We start from the raw sequence: 15,661 nt of genomic DNA on the forward strand, positions 1-15,661 counted from the left end.
CAGGGTGTGGTAATCATGTCAGTAAGTTTGTGAGGATTAGGTGGCGACTCGTGTACAAGTGAGTTTAGTGACGTGATGGGGTATTGGATATTCATAGTATAGAGAAGTAATCTTAGTAGCACAGTATAGAGTGTGTGGAGATACATTGTGTGCGTGGGCAGGATAAGATTAGTGTGGGGTAATTGTTGGCAGTGGGCATGCAGTCATATAGCACCTGGGTCTGAGGAGGCAGCAATTCGGGTGCAGGGCAGTAGCACACCTAAATTCAGTTATGTCGCTAAAATCTAATAAACAGCAGTTCATAACATGGGCATTGGCACATCTAGATTCGATTTATCACTAAAGTCTGATAAACAGCAGTTCAAACATGGGCATTGGCACATCTAGATTCGATTTATCACTAAAGTCTGATAAACAGCAGTTCAAACATGGGAATTGGCACATCTAATTTCGACTTATCACTAGGGCTGATAGACAATAGTTCAGAACATGGCCATTGGCACATCTAGATTCGATTTATCATTAGGGTCTAACAAGCAGCAGTTCAGATACCATGGCAGTAGCCCTCCTAAATTCAGTTTTAACATTGAGGTCTAACAAGCAGTATTTCATTATGTGTGTAGTAGCACACATAGAAGCACATTTTGCACTAAGTTCTAGCGGGCAACAGTTCAGTACAGAGGTAGTAGCACATCTAGATTCGGTTTGTCAGTGGGCTAGAGAGGCAGTAGCTCGAAACCCAGGACAGTAACACATCCGAGTTCAATTTTGGCACTGGGGCTAAAAAGCAGCAGTTCACATGCATAATCTGAAATTCACCCGGGCAAGGTTATCATGCAGATACAGTTGTGTTTGTGGTAGCGTGGGTCTTCCAGGACAATGTAACACACAATGCTGACAAAGCTGAGTCACCCGTAGGTGGGTCACGATTAAGTATTATTTCAGGATGGTTATACCAGATCAGGTGCAAGATTGGTACAATGCGAGTATAGTATTGATAAACTGCCGTAGTATACCAGATGGTGGGGCATCCGAACTGAGTGTAAAGAGGAGCTAGTCAGTGTTGCCGGAAGGTTGTTGTCAGGGGAACGATCGGAGTGGGGTGGCAGCGGGCGGGTCAAGCGATCATCCCAAGCGCATGTGAGCGTTACGGAATTCTATACAAGTAGCACGGTATAATGCTTAGCAGGGCGCCATGTAAGCACTTACCCTAGTAGATTCGAGCAGACAATCTAAAGTCGGGCAGCGTTTCTGGCTCCTGGCTCCCTCAGCTCCTGATATGGAATTGAGCTGATTCAAATATGTACCTCACATTTAGTTATATTTTCTTTGTATTGTTAAACACAGCCTTTGCCCTAGTGGCATGCAGCTATGTCGGCTCTTCTCTTTAAAAGGCTTAGGCTGCTAATCGTCACACAAATGTAGAGGCTCTCCATGTGCATATGGGGTAACATCAATGCCAAATTAAAATGTATTCTGTTTTCTTTTGGGATCTACTTCCAAACGAGTTTGTTTTAAAGCTTGGAATCTAACACATTTGGTTTATTATCTGTTTGAATTTAAAATGTGTTTAATGGATTGTAATGGTTGTCAAATGTATTGATACAACACCAATATGTGGTGTTGTATCAATGCATCTGACCTGGAAGCTTTCACCAATGTCTTCCCTGCACAACTGGGTTTGAATTTGCTCCTCGGGATGCTTTTGTGAGGCATGGTCAGTCCTGAACCCTTGGGTCAAAAATGAATTCCTATTCAAATGTTCCCATATCGTAGAATGCTCTATTTTGATGCCTTTCCTAAGGGTAATGTAATACATTTGGCCTATAGTTTTTTTTTCTCCAATTATATCTGATAATGATATATTAGGGTTGTAACAATAGCAACTGACCAGGAAGCTCTCGGCAGACGTTTCCCAGCAGCACTAGGTTTGAAAACATGGAATTTTGAGAAGTCCGTTATATGGGAGTCGCTGAGCCCTGCTTTGTTATTTTGGGCGACCCTGTTCAACGCATTCATTATTTAAAAGGAGCAGTGCTGCACCACTACTTAAAATGTATGTAAATCCTCAAAAACTGGCATTATTTAAAAGTGGCGTTGCTTTCTTGCAGGTCATCAGGAGCAGGTTGTGGTGTGCAAGAAACTGGTCGACGGTTCCACAGTGCTTAATCATTACTGCGATCCTGACACCAGATTACCTGATAAGCAAAAGTCATGTAACACGGAACCCTGCCCCCCAGAGTAAGTACAAGGAACGTTTCATCTATACTGCTGACTAAGGTTCTTAGTGCTTTAACTTAAGACATTTGCAAAACGTATTTACATTTGTCACAAATTGATTACTGAAAAAGACTGATCGTCTTGAAATTTACAAATACAATCCTGGTGTCCAAACTCCCAATATATGTAGTTTCGGGAACAATCAGAATTTTACAGTGTAAGCCAATCATGTTCATGCTTAAAACATGAAACTAATTTGCTGAACCATATTCCGGAGTCAGACTTTTACAACATGACCTCCTGTGAAGTTTCAATCTGCCTCGAATACCTATGCAAAGCACAAAAGAACGCACCCCTTTGTTTTGAACCCACATTGTAGTTGTATTTCCCTCAAAAGGAAAGTGCCTGAGGTATTGTGACTTCAAACATTTCGAAAAGCCTGCCACACAAATCCAAGAAAAAAGCGTTTCTTCAGAACTTCAGAAAAAACACCTAAGAAGTCCACTACTTCATAAAAGAGACTAGAAGACAGATAAAGTGATTGCAGTCTGATGTGTCCTTGTCCTGTTCTGCTATACTATGGTATCATTTATGCAATGTTATTTCCTGTTGTGTCTATCATAGTGTGTGTTTTTCATGGTATATCCCTGTCATCACATGTCAAGAGGTAGCAATGTTGTATGTCTAATGGTTCATAGTATCATACCTGCTTCATCAGTGTCATAGGTTGTATACTATGTCATAGCATCATGTCTGCTATAATGTCATGCAAGCTGTCTCAGTGACATGTCATGCTATTTCAAAGCATTTTGTCAACTGTTCAAATGACATGTCTGCTTTGTCCTAGTGCTGTGGTCTGCGAACTGTGGTTCTCCAGATGTCTTGAGCTATGACTCCCATGATCCCTCACCATTGGCTATGCTGGCCAGGGCAAGTAGAAGTTGTAGTCCAAAACATCTCAACAGCAAAAAGTTGCGACCCCTGTCTTAGTGCAAGCGCATATCAGCCTATGTTGTGTCACATCTTGGAATGTAGTAGTTTCATGCTGTGGAAAATTGAGATGAGAAGCTATGTCATTACATTATCTTTTGCATCATATTGACATCTCTGCTGTACCACACTGTCATCATCTATGTCAGAGTGCCACTATCAGAGACTGCCATTGTGTCATGTATGCTATCCGATGTTATGTTAGAGTGTGATCAATGCTATGTTATCTCATAATGTCTACACCACCATGGCAGCCTTGAAGCTATTAATCATGAGACAAATCACTTGGCACCCAATGTTTATGACTCATGTTTTTAACTTGATCACAAAGCGTAGTGGATGGGACGTTTTATCGGGGGCAATGAGCTGGAACCCAGTAAGTCAGCGGCTGCGCTGTGAATGGATCCATTTTGGATCCAAATTTGAATGATGAAAAGCAGAGCTCTTGAATTTGACCGCCTTTGTAGCCCGCCCAGTGCACCGTGCATGTTTCCTCTTCACCCGCAGTTCACATGGATTATGTCAGAGTGGATTTTGTTTTTTATTACTCAATGGAATCAAAATCGATTGTGACCTGCTGAACCTCACCCTGCCTCATCGGTGGGCTCATCCAATTCTAGCACAGTATGTTGCGTCTCTGTGTTAAAGAAAAAGGCTTCCGTCTGAACCAGAGGGAGTAATGCTCTCCTTACTGGCTGGGTGAACTTTGTTTTAGGTCAATCTTTCTGCTTATCCCAAAATGTTATGAACTCCTTATCATGTTAACATATTTAGGTAATGCTTCAGTCGTGTGCATTTCTCTGGTAGGATGTCATGTCTCATAGCATGTCGGTAAGCTGTGGTATCACCTTTTTAGGTCACAGAGTAGATATACACAGGTCACTGCCAAAATCAAAATATTCCAGGCAGTGGTTCAACACTTTTTGTAATCCTATGTAAATACCTCCAGTGTGATGCATCATTTTCCATAACTTAAAATGACTTCATGTAATTGCAGCAATTCGATAGAGATGTACGTGCAGTCCTTTCCCATGTTATCACTCTTTGTATTCTTGCTAATCTCACTTTGTTATTTTTTGTTATATTGATCAAGGCCTTCACCTAGATGTTTAACACAACGGGTATTTTTCACAGATGGCTGCTATCATACAGCTGTTCTAAATACAGTGAAATATATTTTCATCATATTTTATGCATGTGTGGATATTTATGAACAGGTTCTTTTCTATACCCTCTACGGAGAGTAGTTCACACCTTAAAAACGTACCATTGTCTGTACGTCTGGTGCAGAATTCAAATAGTATGCTTTGGTAATGATAGCACTTCCATTTGCGACACCTGGTATGCCTCTTTAGACAGATCCCTGTTTTAGCCACGGATACAATATGTGCACATAAATTATATGCACATAAATATATATTTATATAAAGATATATAATATTAACATGTACCTTAATCAACGATTCCCTCTATATCTGTTTTGGTAAACTATATTTCAGTTCATTCTCCAGCATGGGGTCTGGCATGGATTCACATGCTCATGAATATTCCCCGTCATCAGGCCGGGAATCCTCGGTAAAGAAAAAAATCAGTATCAGTTTCGTTTCTGATCTGTCTTTCTTAGTAGTAACCAATCACTGGTCTCTGGGTCATACTGCCCCCAGCCAATGACTGCCCTCTCCCTAAGCCCCGCCTCTGGCAGCCATCCTCAGATTTTTACCGCATGCTCAAGTGTTGGGAGTCCTCGTGTTTAGCTCTCGAGCTTCTGCTGCGTTTTCGCGCTTTTTCAAAGAGATTTTCAAATTATTCGGTCAAATAGAGCCTCAAGCTCTATCGTGTCTACATCCGATCAACAGGGACCCGTTTTGGATTTTCTACGCCCCTCACCGGTGAGGTTTTCGTCGAGTTACGCTTCTTGGAGGAGTCCAGAAGTTTCTGCAGCCTACCCGGTCATGGCCCAGGAGAAAGGAAGCTCGACGCCCGGAAAGCTGTTCAGGGTTTGCCCTGGATGCCAGCTGCAGAATGTGTTCAAGGAGGACAAGCACTCGAAATGTCTCCACTGCCTTCATGAGGACAAAACGCACGTGGAGAAGGACTGTGCGTTTTGCGGGAACATGTCGGAACGGACCATCAGGGACCGACACCTTCGTCTCTCCAACTGGCTGGAAGGAAAGAGACCGTCAGGTGAGAAGAAGAAGAAGTCTGAGCGGTCTTCTAAGTCCTGTGAGGGCGCCCCGGCGATGGGGCCCAACAGAAGGCAAAGCACTGCGAGTCCGCAGGCACCGGGAGCGCCGAACGGTCGGGTTCCTCGGCTGCCAGGCAGGGCGCATCCTCTCCAGCGCCCTCGCGATCGTGGCCCGCTACGACAGGGAGTTATGGTACAAGATCGCCCCCCTGTTGGACTTCCTATCAGACAAGAGGGCTGAGGCCCTGGAGATCTTGCAGGAAGGCGTGGTGGCGTCGGACCACGCCATAACGGTGGCAACGGACATTGCCGACACCGGTTTCCGCCAGCTAGGCAACAGCGTTTGCCTCAGACGACGAGGGTGGCTCAAGGCGACGGATTTCCGCCAGGACGTACAAGCCAAGGTTTTGGACATGCCGTTCGACAGGAACAACCTGTTTGGGAAACGGTGTATGAGTCCCTCCAAGCCATCAAGGCGGACACAGAGACAGCTAAGGCCCTAGGAGTTCTCCAGCAACGAAGACCGTCCTTTCGGAGCCCCGGAGGCAAGCAGGGTGCCTCCAAGGGATTTGGCGGTGGCTCCTCTACGTACCGCCAAGCGGCCCGCTCCTCGTCGCAGGAAGCCTATAGAGGACGAGGCAAGTTGGGTGGATCTCGCCGTCGTCGCCAGGGAGGCGAAGGCGGCAAGGCGTCCTCCAAGCAAGATTGAGCCAACCGTGGTGTCGGGCCCCCACCGAAGAACCCCGGTGGGAGGCCGGCTGGCGAAGTTCATCAGCGTGTGGGAGTCCATCTCCACCGACCGTTGGGTGCTGGACGCCCTGGCCCAGGGGCACGCCCTAGAATTTCTAAAAAAGTGCCCCCGCATTCCTCCCGTGGCCAGGAAAGAAAACCACGTCCCTCAACTGTTGTTGGAGGTAAGGGCGATGCTCAAGAAAGGTGCCATTGAGCTTGTCCCAAAGAGGCTCCGGGGCTCCTATACTCAAGGTACTTCCTCGTGAAAAAGAAGACAGGAGGGTGGCGTCCCATCCTAGACCTGCGACGACTGAACAAGTACATCAAGGCACAGAATTTCCGGATGGTCACCCTCCAGCGCGTGCTGGGGCAGCTGGAGGAGGGCGATTTCATGTCGTCGTTGGATTTGGAGGATGCATACTTTAACATTCCCATTCTAAAAGGGCACCGGAAGTTCCTCAGGTTCGTGGTCCAAGGGCGGCACTACCAGTTCAAGGCCCTCCTGTTCAGATTGAAGTCGGCACCCAGGGTTTTCACCAAGTGTCTCGCTCCAGTGGCCGCGCGGCTGCGCCTGCAGGGGATCCACGTCTACCCCTACCTGGACGATTGGCTCATCCGCGCAAGGACAAGGGAGCTTGCCGTAGAACACACAGCGAAGACCGTCCAGCTGCTCACGGACCTGGGTTCTCCATCAACTTCCCCAAGTCCCACCTGGTCTCCTCTCAAGTCGCACTGTCCATTGCCTCATGTCCCGTGATCTAGTTATCCTAAACTGAAATGAACGGAACTACAAGGTGTGTTCGACTTGAGAATGGAAAGTAGATGGAGGGAGTCTGCGTCTCCTACAGGGTACTCCACTCCTTGGTTCCATGAAGAAGGCTGTGACCCACTAAGGCCGAAACGTCCTGGGACTCCCTTACCCTTGTGGTGTGGCGGGGTCCCCCCCAGATCCAAGTAGAGATTCATTTCAGGGACGTCGATCAACTATATATTTTTTGGTCACCCTTTAGCCTGGCTTAGTTAGACCTATCCAAGGGCTTTTACCTTCGAGGATAACTGTCTACAATTAGAAAAATGAAATGTAGTAGCAGCAACAGAATGTCGTTATACTTCTGTTAGAATGCACATGTATGACTTTGTCCTATCTTTTGCTACATGTCTTTTCTTCTTTTTTCTACATTTTTCTCTATTTAGTTTTATATTTGTTTACATTTTGTATATGTGACTTTGGTGAAAAAATGTACACCTGTATATTTTGTGCTTATAATTTCTTTACAAAAAATATGTAAAAGAACAAGGACAGTCACTTAATAAAAGCTGTTCTTTTACAGACTAATGGTCTAGCACAAGTGGATTATTATGGTTCTCTTATGTACCGCTGTCCTTGGTAAATACACAAATGGTGATATCCAAGGATAACACATTGTCGTTAAACCTAGGCTGCAATTAATAAGCGGCAGTCGGCTTAGACTTTTCCAGTCAGGACACCCCCACTCTTTGTACACAATCGCACTGTTTCTGGGAGCCAAGCTCGACACAGTGGAGCGTCTGGCCTCGCCGTCGGAGGAAAGGACAAAGGCCATCCTAGGCAAGGTGCAGCGTCTGCTGGCCACGGACGTGGCCAGAGTGAGGTCCATCAAGTCCCTCCTCGGGATGATGTCCTCTTGTATTTATCTCTTGCGCCTGTACAGGCTTCAGATGCGCCCTCTACAGGAGTTCCTCGACGCCCGCTGGATTCAAGCGACGGGCAGTTTCGAGGACAGGATCACTCTCAACAAGACCTTCTGACGAGCAATCCGGTGGTGGGGCACCCGTGCTCATCTAGCGTCGGGGACAGACTTTCAGACCCCGGCCCACCAGGCGACGGTGACGACGGATGCCTCCCTGGAGGGGTGGGGAGCCCACACCGGAGATCTTCACGCGAGAGGCCTTTGGCTCCCGGAGGAGAAGCCGCTCCACATCAACATCCTGGAGCTCCGGGCAGTGTTCTGGGCCCTCAGGTCCTTTCTCCCGTCCCTCAAGGGCAAGGTGTGAGGATCTTCACCGACAACACCACCACAATGTTCTACATCCGGAAGCAGGGTGGAACCAGATCCCCGGCCCTATCCAAGGAAACCCAGGACCTGTGGCATTGGGCCGTTGCTCAAGGGATGTTTCTGGTGCCGTTTCATCTGGCAGGGATGAAAAACACCATCGCCGACTCACTCAGCAGAGAGCTGCGCTCGTGCCAGGAGTGGGAACTACGCCAGGATCAAGTGGACCGACTCTTTCAGCGATGGGGCAAACCCCAGATCGACCTGTTCGCGACGGCGACGAACTCCAAGTGCCAGAGGTTCGGCAGCAGGTTTCCCCAACCGAGGAGCATGGGCGATGCTTTCTCGATCCCCTGGGACAGCCTGTTCCTTTATGCGTTTCCTCCGTTGCTGTTGCTGCTCCGACTCATCAACCAGCTCAAGAGGTCCCGGTGCAGAATGATCCTCGTCGCACCAGCGTGGCCGAGACAGATCTGGTTCCCGGTCCCCACCAGTCAAACTGTCGACGGGCGCAGATCTTCTCTCCAGAGAAGGAGGCGCAATTCTTCATCACGACCCAGAGTCGCTGAACTTGCAGGCCTGGCTCCTGCGGCACTAGAGTTTGGAGGATACGATATCCCGGCCGACTGCAGAGAGGTTCTTGCGAAGGCTAGGGCGTCCTCAACTCTCAAGTGCTACGGACATAAGTGGAAGAGGTTCTCTATCTGGTGCGGCGCACAGAAGATTAACCCTCTGCGGATTACGGCCCCTCAAGTATTGCCATACCTTTTGTCGCTAGCAAAATCTGGACTATCTCATGCTTCAATCAAGATGCACCTGGCAGCGATTTCCCAATACACCAGGACTACAGGGCGGTCATCCCTGTGGTCTCATCGCCTGGTTAAGGAATTTATGAAAGGACTGTTTCGATCATTCCCGCCGGTGAAGGCACCAGCCCTGGCATGGGAGCTCAACGTGGTGCTGACCAGGCTAATGGGTCCGCCATTCGAGCCGTTGCATTCAGCCCCGTTCAGCGTTCCTCGTGGCCATCACCTCCGCACGACGCGTGGGAGAGATCCAGGCGCTATCCTGCAAGCCTCCATACCTGACCTTTCACGATACGAGGGTAGTGCTGAGGACGCACCCCTCCTTCATGCCCAAGGTGCCGTCGGACTTCCATCTCAACGAGCCCTTGGTGTTACCAGTCTTTTTCCGTCGCCTTCGTCGCCGGCCGAGAGGACTTTGCACTCGCTGGATGTAGCTAGAGCGCTGTAGTTCTACGTGGACCGAACAAAGAGTTTTCGGAGGACATCACAGCTGTTTGTGAGCTTTGGACCTGTGAACCAAGGGAAGGCTCTGTCGAAGACTTCGATTTCCAGATGGCTCTCCGGCTGCATCATGCACTGTCATTGGTTGGCGAACCGACCGTTGCCCGGGTGTCCGAGAGCCCATTCGACCAGAGCGGTCGCTGCTACCACAGCGTTCTTGTCTGGTGTGTCCCTGCTGGACATCTGCAGGGCTGCTACGTGGAGGTCGACGCACACCTTCACGGCGTTCTACTGCGTCGACCGGGGTTCCAGGGAGGAGTCCAGGGTCGGCCAAGCAGTGCTGCGCAACTTGTTCGCTTAAGGTGAGCCTGGTGAGGAGGTAAGAAATGCTTAATGTTGAGTTTTGATGTAATGCTTAATATTGAGCCTTTGCCACCTCCCGTGGTTGTGCATGTGTGTACTGCTATGTATTCTTATATTCATGAGCATGTGAATCCATGCCAGACCCCATGCTGGAGAAGGAACAAGTTACTTACCTGTAACTGTTGTTCTCCAGCATGGGTCTAGCATGGATTCACATGCAACCCCTCCCTCCTACCCCTCTGCATCTCTTCACTTGGCCATACTGCCACTTTACGTGCTACCAAGTCTGAGGATGGCTGCCAGAGGCGGGGCTTAGGGAGGGGGCAGTCATTGGCTGGGGGCAGTATGACCCAGAGACCAGTGATTGGTTACTACTAAGAAAGACAGACCAGAAACTAAACTGATACTGATTTGTTCTTTACCGAGGATTCCCGGCCTGACGACGGGGAATATTCATGAGCATGTGAATCCATGCCAGACCCATGCTGGAGAACAATAGTTACAGGTAAGTAACTTGTTCCTTCAGTGCTATATATATATTGGGGCCAATTTTCTATGAGTAACAACAAAATAGCCTTTTCCATACTCCTCTACTGGTGGGGCTTCCCGATTCACAAAGAAGTTACTATGACGAACAACTTTTTAATCTTGACTTACTACAAGTGCTAGAAGTTAGTCAGTAATAAGTCAGCATTACTCATACTAACCACTTTGCGAACCATTTTTCCGCCTCCAGGATCAACCCATAGGTACTCATAGTAACAATTTTGTGAATATGCCCCATATTGCAACAACATTCTACCAATTTCTAGGTCCACTGGCTTCAAATCAAATTCTCTAATGTTCGGCTAAATGACTGTTTGATCACTTGATTATTTTGTAAACTGCTTTACATTGGTTCTATGATAATTTCCTTTCAGAGCCCAATCATTAAATGTACAGTTTTGTTCATTGTGTTATGATCGAAAACATGACTTTTTTTATTTTTATTGGGTCAAGTGTCACCCATTTGTGATGGTTCTGTTCCTTGCTTGTAAAAAGGCAGTTGGTGTACTGTAGTCCGGCTTTTGCAAAACATATTATGTAGCACTTAATACAGGTGGCTTGCACAGTTTCAAATGCTGGTAGGTATGACGTGTGAGGCACAATAACATAGGGGATGATCAGTTTTAGAAATATACGAGTCAAATCTGTTCCGCCGCACTGCGTGGGCCACCAGGTATTCAGGCGCAGCACAATAACTGAGACCACACAGTTATCTGGGCTGGCATTAACTGCCGTTTAGTTCCTCATGCCTTCCCTCATCCCTAATTGTCACAAGAATATGGCAATTCCATGTGCCACCACATCACGTGTCTCTCCATGGCACAACGTCACACCCCCTCCCCCCCAAAATAACAATGGTCTTTCCCATTTCTTCAATCCATCTTTTGGATCATTTTATGGTCCGGCTGGGTCGACATCTCCCCCCAAAATAACAATGTTCTACTCGATTTCTTCAATCCATCTTTTGGGTCTTTTTATGGTCCGGCTGGGTCGCCCATCTGTTGCCGATTCGTCTTAATCTTCAGTGTACCTGTACTCCTCTCCTCTCTCCTTTCTTCCTCGTAGTGCTCCTCCAGTTCTCGAAGAGGCATTTTATCTGGTCTGCTTGTTAACATGTGCTGCAGTGATCATGGATCCACTTTTGTCCGTTATTACCAGTGGAGGCATGGGCTTTGCATCAATGGTCAGCATACTCTTTCATGTTTTCACTTTTGTAGCTTTATCGCTCGCTCTAATCAGGTAGCAGCATCATCTGTAGCAGCTCACGAGCCCTATGCAACTGTAGGCTGAGGCATATGTGAAATGATTTAAGCATGTTTTCGCTCATGCGGTCCATGCCGGGGAACCATACCTTCTTCCTTAGCTGTCTCTTGGTTGACACAATCCTTTCCGTGACCTTACGTCAACTGCCCCTGTTGCAATTGCACTGGTGTCACTATCCTTTCACCATTAAGTATCAGATTTCACAGTATGAGGAATAGCTCGTCCTTCACTCTCGTAAGCATCTTCCATAGCCTGATGTCGACGGCTGGATTGGACACGGCTGCGTGTTCCGCAGCCCTCCATCTCCTATCTCGAAAGCAGGATGCTGCTAGCTCCTTGGGTCATTACCAGAATGTTGTGCCAGGATAGCACTGATGCCTACCGCTTGCGTCTACTGTTACCTGTGTGTGTAGGTTGTGGTGAAAATCTGACATGCACACTGATACCGCTATCTCCTTCCAGAGTCTGTCAAAGGCTTCTTGATTGGTGTTTGTCCATGCACATTTGTGGCCTCTTTTTGTCAGGGCTCGTAGTAGGGCGCTGGTAGAGGCAAAGTCTGGGAGGTTGCATGTTCAATGGCTTGCAGTACTAGGAACGAGCGGACCAGCCAAGTTCGGAGGGCATGGAGCTTTGGTTAATGCCTTGATTTTGTCTGGGAATGGCTCTATGCCCTTATCAGAGCAGATGTTGCCGAAGAATTTCACGTTGATTTATTGAATGCACATTTCTCTTTGTTGAGGGTGAGGTCTGCCTCATCCACCGCCTTGCAGACTTACAATAGGGTGGAGTTGTGGGATTCCTGTGACTGCCCAAATATGAAGATGTCATCGCTGTAGTTTATGCAGTGTGGTATGTGGCATCTCTTCCTGGAAGATTTCAGCTACTGATGATATGCCGAAGTTCAGTCTTTTGTATCGGAATAGCCTGAGGTGGGTACTGAACGTGGTGATGTACCAGGATTCTTCACTTAACTCCACCCTCTGTTAAGGTTGAGTCTGGAGAAAACTGTGACCCTGTTCAGTAGGTGCATCATGTCTGTGATGTGGGGGAAATTATGGCATTCCCTGCATATGGCCTGGTTAGGGACACACATGTCAGCGCATAGACGTATCTGTTCTTTAGGGCCATTTTTCGTGACAGGCACAACCAGTGAGATACATGGGATGGGTCTTTCCCTGTGCCCCCACATCACATGATTATCCATGACACAATATCACAAAATCAATAATTCTTGCGATTAGAGCCCATAAAACATCATTATAATCCAACTGTGCTCATGGCAGAGAAAAGCACTGCCAGGGCTTCTTCAACTGTGTGGTTGCCTGCCTACCGCAATATAGCCTCAGTCATACTGATCTCAGTCTTGAAAAATGGGGATAGAAAAACAGGAAGTGGGCCAATGTCTCCACTTCCACCAGATGACACTGGCACAGGTACTGCAGTTCTTCTAAGTGTGTTTGTTCCAGTGCTGAAAATTGGCCCATCCTGCCTCCTGAGGGCGAAGGCTCTTACTTTTTTGAATATCTGAAATAGGGTTCTCCCACAAATCCACACAGACACTCACACATACATATATGCTGACTCTCTCCTCTAAACCAACAAACAATAGAATGCAGCTATATCCCTCGATCAATTTCGGCCTAGCTGCACACATACCTACATACCTCCATGAACACATCAACAGTCTTTAGAACGCAGCTATACCCCATAAACAATTTGTCATAGCTGTGCACATAATCTCATGCACAAGCTCCACCACCGCCAGAATGCAAACTCTGAGGTCAACGGCCTTGCTGCACACATTCTACTGACCTCACAGAACCACTGCACCACACCTAGCATTAGAATGCAGCTACACACCACGTAACCCGCACTGGCTGTACACATACTGAGTGCACATAAGAAATATTTACTACCCTACCCTCTCCACTGACCTGGACTACGCTCCCCGAGGGCGTTCCACCCACAGCGCTTTGAGATCATGCCAATGGTGTATAAGGCTCTATACAAATGCACAATAACATAAAATCATAATATGAAGGTAGACATGGCTCCAGGACTTCTGTCTCTTTTAACATAAAGTATTCCTGGCACATCTGGTTCCCGGCCTCTTTCTTGTTGCTTCCTCTCCCACTGAGCCAAGTGCTGTTTCTTGACCTCTAGGGTAGCACCTCTGCGGCATGACACTTGATGGAATCAATATTCTGATAGCCCAAACTGGCATAATGCTTTCTTCATGTAGGCAAGCCAGAGTACTGAGGTCACTCTTTCTCACTGTCTGTTCTCCTTGATTCTGCTGTGGTAGTGGAATGTGGAATGTATACTCGCTGGACCACATTTGAACCCACGTTAATAGTAGCTTAACGTGGATCCGGTTTTTCCGTCGCTTCGATGCACAAGTCTCCCCTCACATGCTCATTGAACTACCTGCACCCCCCTGAAAAACAAAATATGATGCAGATTGGGGAATAGGGCAGTCTGTTCACGAAGCTTAAGCAATAGTGTTGGGAATCATGATGGATGTTAGGAGCTTATGAGTATGTTTTATAATATATACATATATATATATATATATATATATATACATATATATATATATATATATATATTACGTTTGTGTGTTTTCAATTAATATATTCAAAATGCTCAGTACTGTACAGCACGGAGTGTACTTTAGTATGATCAAAGGATTTTATTTGTAGCACTTTATTCTAGTTATCATAGCACTTTATTTGATGGAATATTTCTAGGGAAATGTGCAGTTAGCTTAATGAATTACAACAATATTGTTTCTATAAAAAATGTTGTAAGAAAGATTGAAGAACGGTTAAAATGATATATTGGAAATGCAATAGGTGTAGGTTCATACTATGAATGAGTTATAGAAAGAAATTAAATAATCTATGGACATTACATATTGATCATAAAATGTCCACTCCTCTTTTGGGCATATATATGAAATAAATAGACCGGCAAGAGATGTGGGTAAAGTGCAGGTAGCCCTCGCACGAATAATAATAATAATAATGTTTAGTTCTATTGATCACTGCTGGCATTTGATATAGCAGCCGTAAAGAGACACTGCTCTGCCTTGGTACATTTCCTGCGCTTAGAGCAGTATGGGTCCTCCAAACAGTCCTTGCTAACCCTAGAAGTGGATCGTCTGGATTTGCCCCACTTGCTGAGTTAATGGTGCATGCATTCCTTGCTCCTTGGCCACCCGCTGGCAGGAAGGCTGGAGAAGCTCTGCAAATGGATGGATCTGGTGACAATGAACTGGATGTGCCCCCATTAGTCCCCAGATTCCGCCATTGGCGGAGCTTCTGTAGCCTTCCTGGCAGCTTCCATAGGCTAGAGAATGACCTTGCCAACGGGGACCGGCTTTGTAAACAGAAGAACTGCGGTAGCAACCCCACAATATAGGGCATTTCCCCCACTTCCATAAGCTTGATAACCAGGCCATTCATGTACAGATTATAGAACCATACTTGTACTCACTGACAGGCCTGTAGTAATGCGCCTAGAAGCATGTACGAAGCTTGTGAGACTGGATGGGGAGCAGTTCCTCAACTCATGATTGTTTCTATGCACACAACCTCTGCCTATCGTTCCCCACACGATTCCCACGTTTCTTATTTATTTATCTATCTATTTCTAAGGCGTCGTAGCCCGTAGGCATCGTTTTGCAAATTGAAATCAATGAAGGATAATCTACTGGCAGGTGGGGAGAGTAGCAAAATGCACGTGTGCACTGGATCTTGATCTCCACTACGGTCACAGAAGTGCATGTGTCTGCCTGTATGCAAGATCTAATGTCTGTCCAGTGCATTTGGAATAGGTTGAGGAAATGTCATTTGATGAAGCTTGCTCTTGTAAAGTGCTACTTCTGCCATTTTTTTTCCTGCCCCTTGGCTCTTGGTCATGCAAGAAGTGGGGTGGGATATGCAAGTTGTAGGCGCTGATGGATTGATGGCTGCAGATGAGAAGAACGTGGTTCTGCATTGTAGTCAGCTTCTAGCTATTTGGGTTCAGCCCTGTGTATGTTGCCAGAAAGGTCCCGCCTTTGTTATGATCAGTCTGTT

At 46.8% G+C, this 15,661-nt stretch overlaps 1 protein-coding gene across 1 annotated transcript in view; it reads left to right on the forward strand.

Moving 5' to 3' along the window:
* ADAMTS10 (ADAM metallopeptidase with thrombospondin type 1 motif 10) overlaps positions 1–15,661 on the forward strand; it is a 932,646-nt gene that overhangs the window by 872,120 nt on the left and 44,865 nt on the right. The window contains exon 21 of the mRNA XM_069649542.1: positions 2,112–2,241. Coding sequence (XP_069505643.1) covers positions 2,112–2,241 — 130 coding nt within the window. The remainder of the gene's footprint in view (positions 1–2,111; positions 2,242–15,661) is intronic.

This window comes from Ambystoma mexicanum, chromosome 1p (assembly GCF_040938575.1).
Source record: "Ambystoma mexicanum isolate Mex_15411 chromosome 1p, UKY_AmexF1_1, whole genome shotgun sequence".
NCBI classification, from domain to species: domain Eukaryota; kingdom Metazoa; phylum Chordata; class Amphibia; order Caudata; family Ambystomatidae; genus Ambystoma; species Ambystoma mexicanum.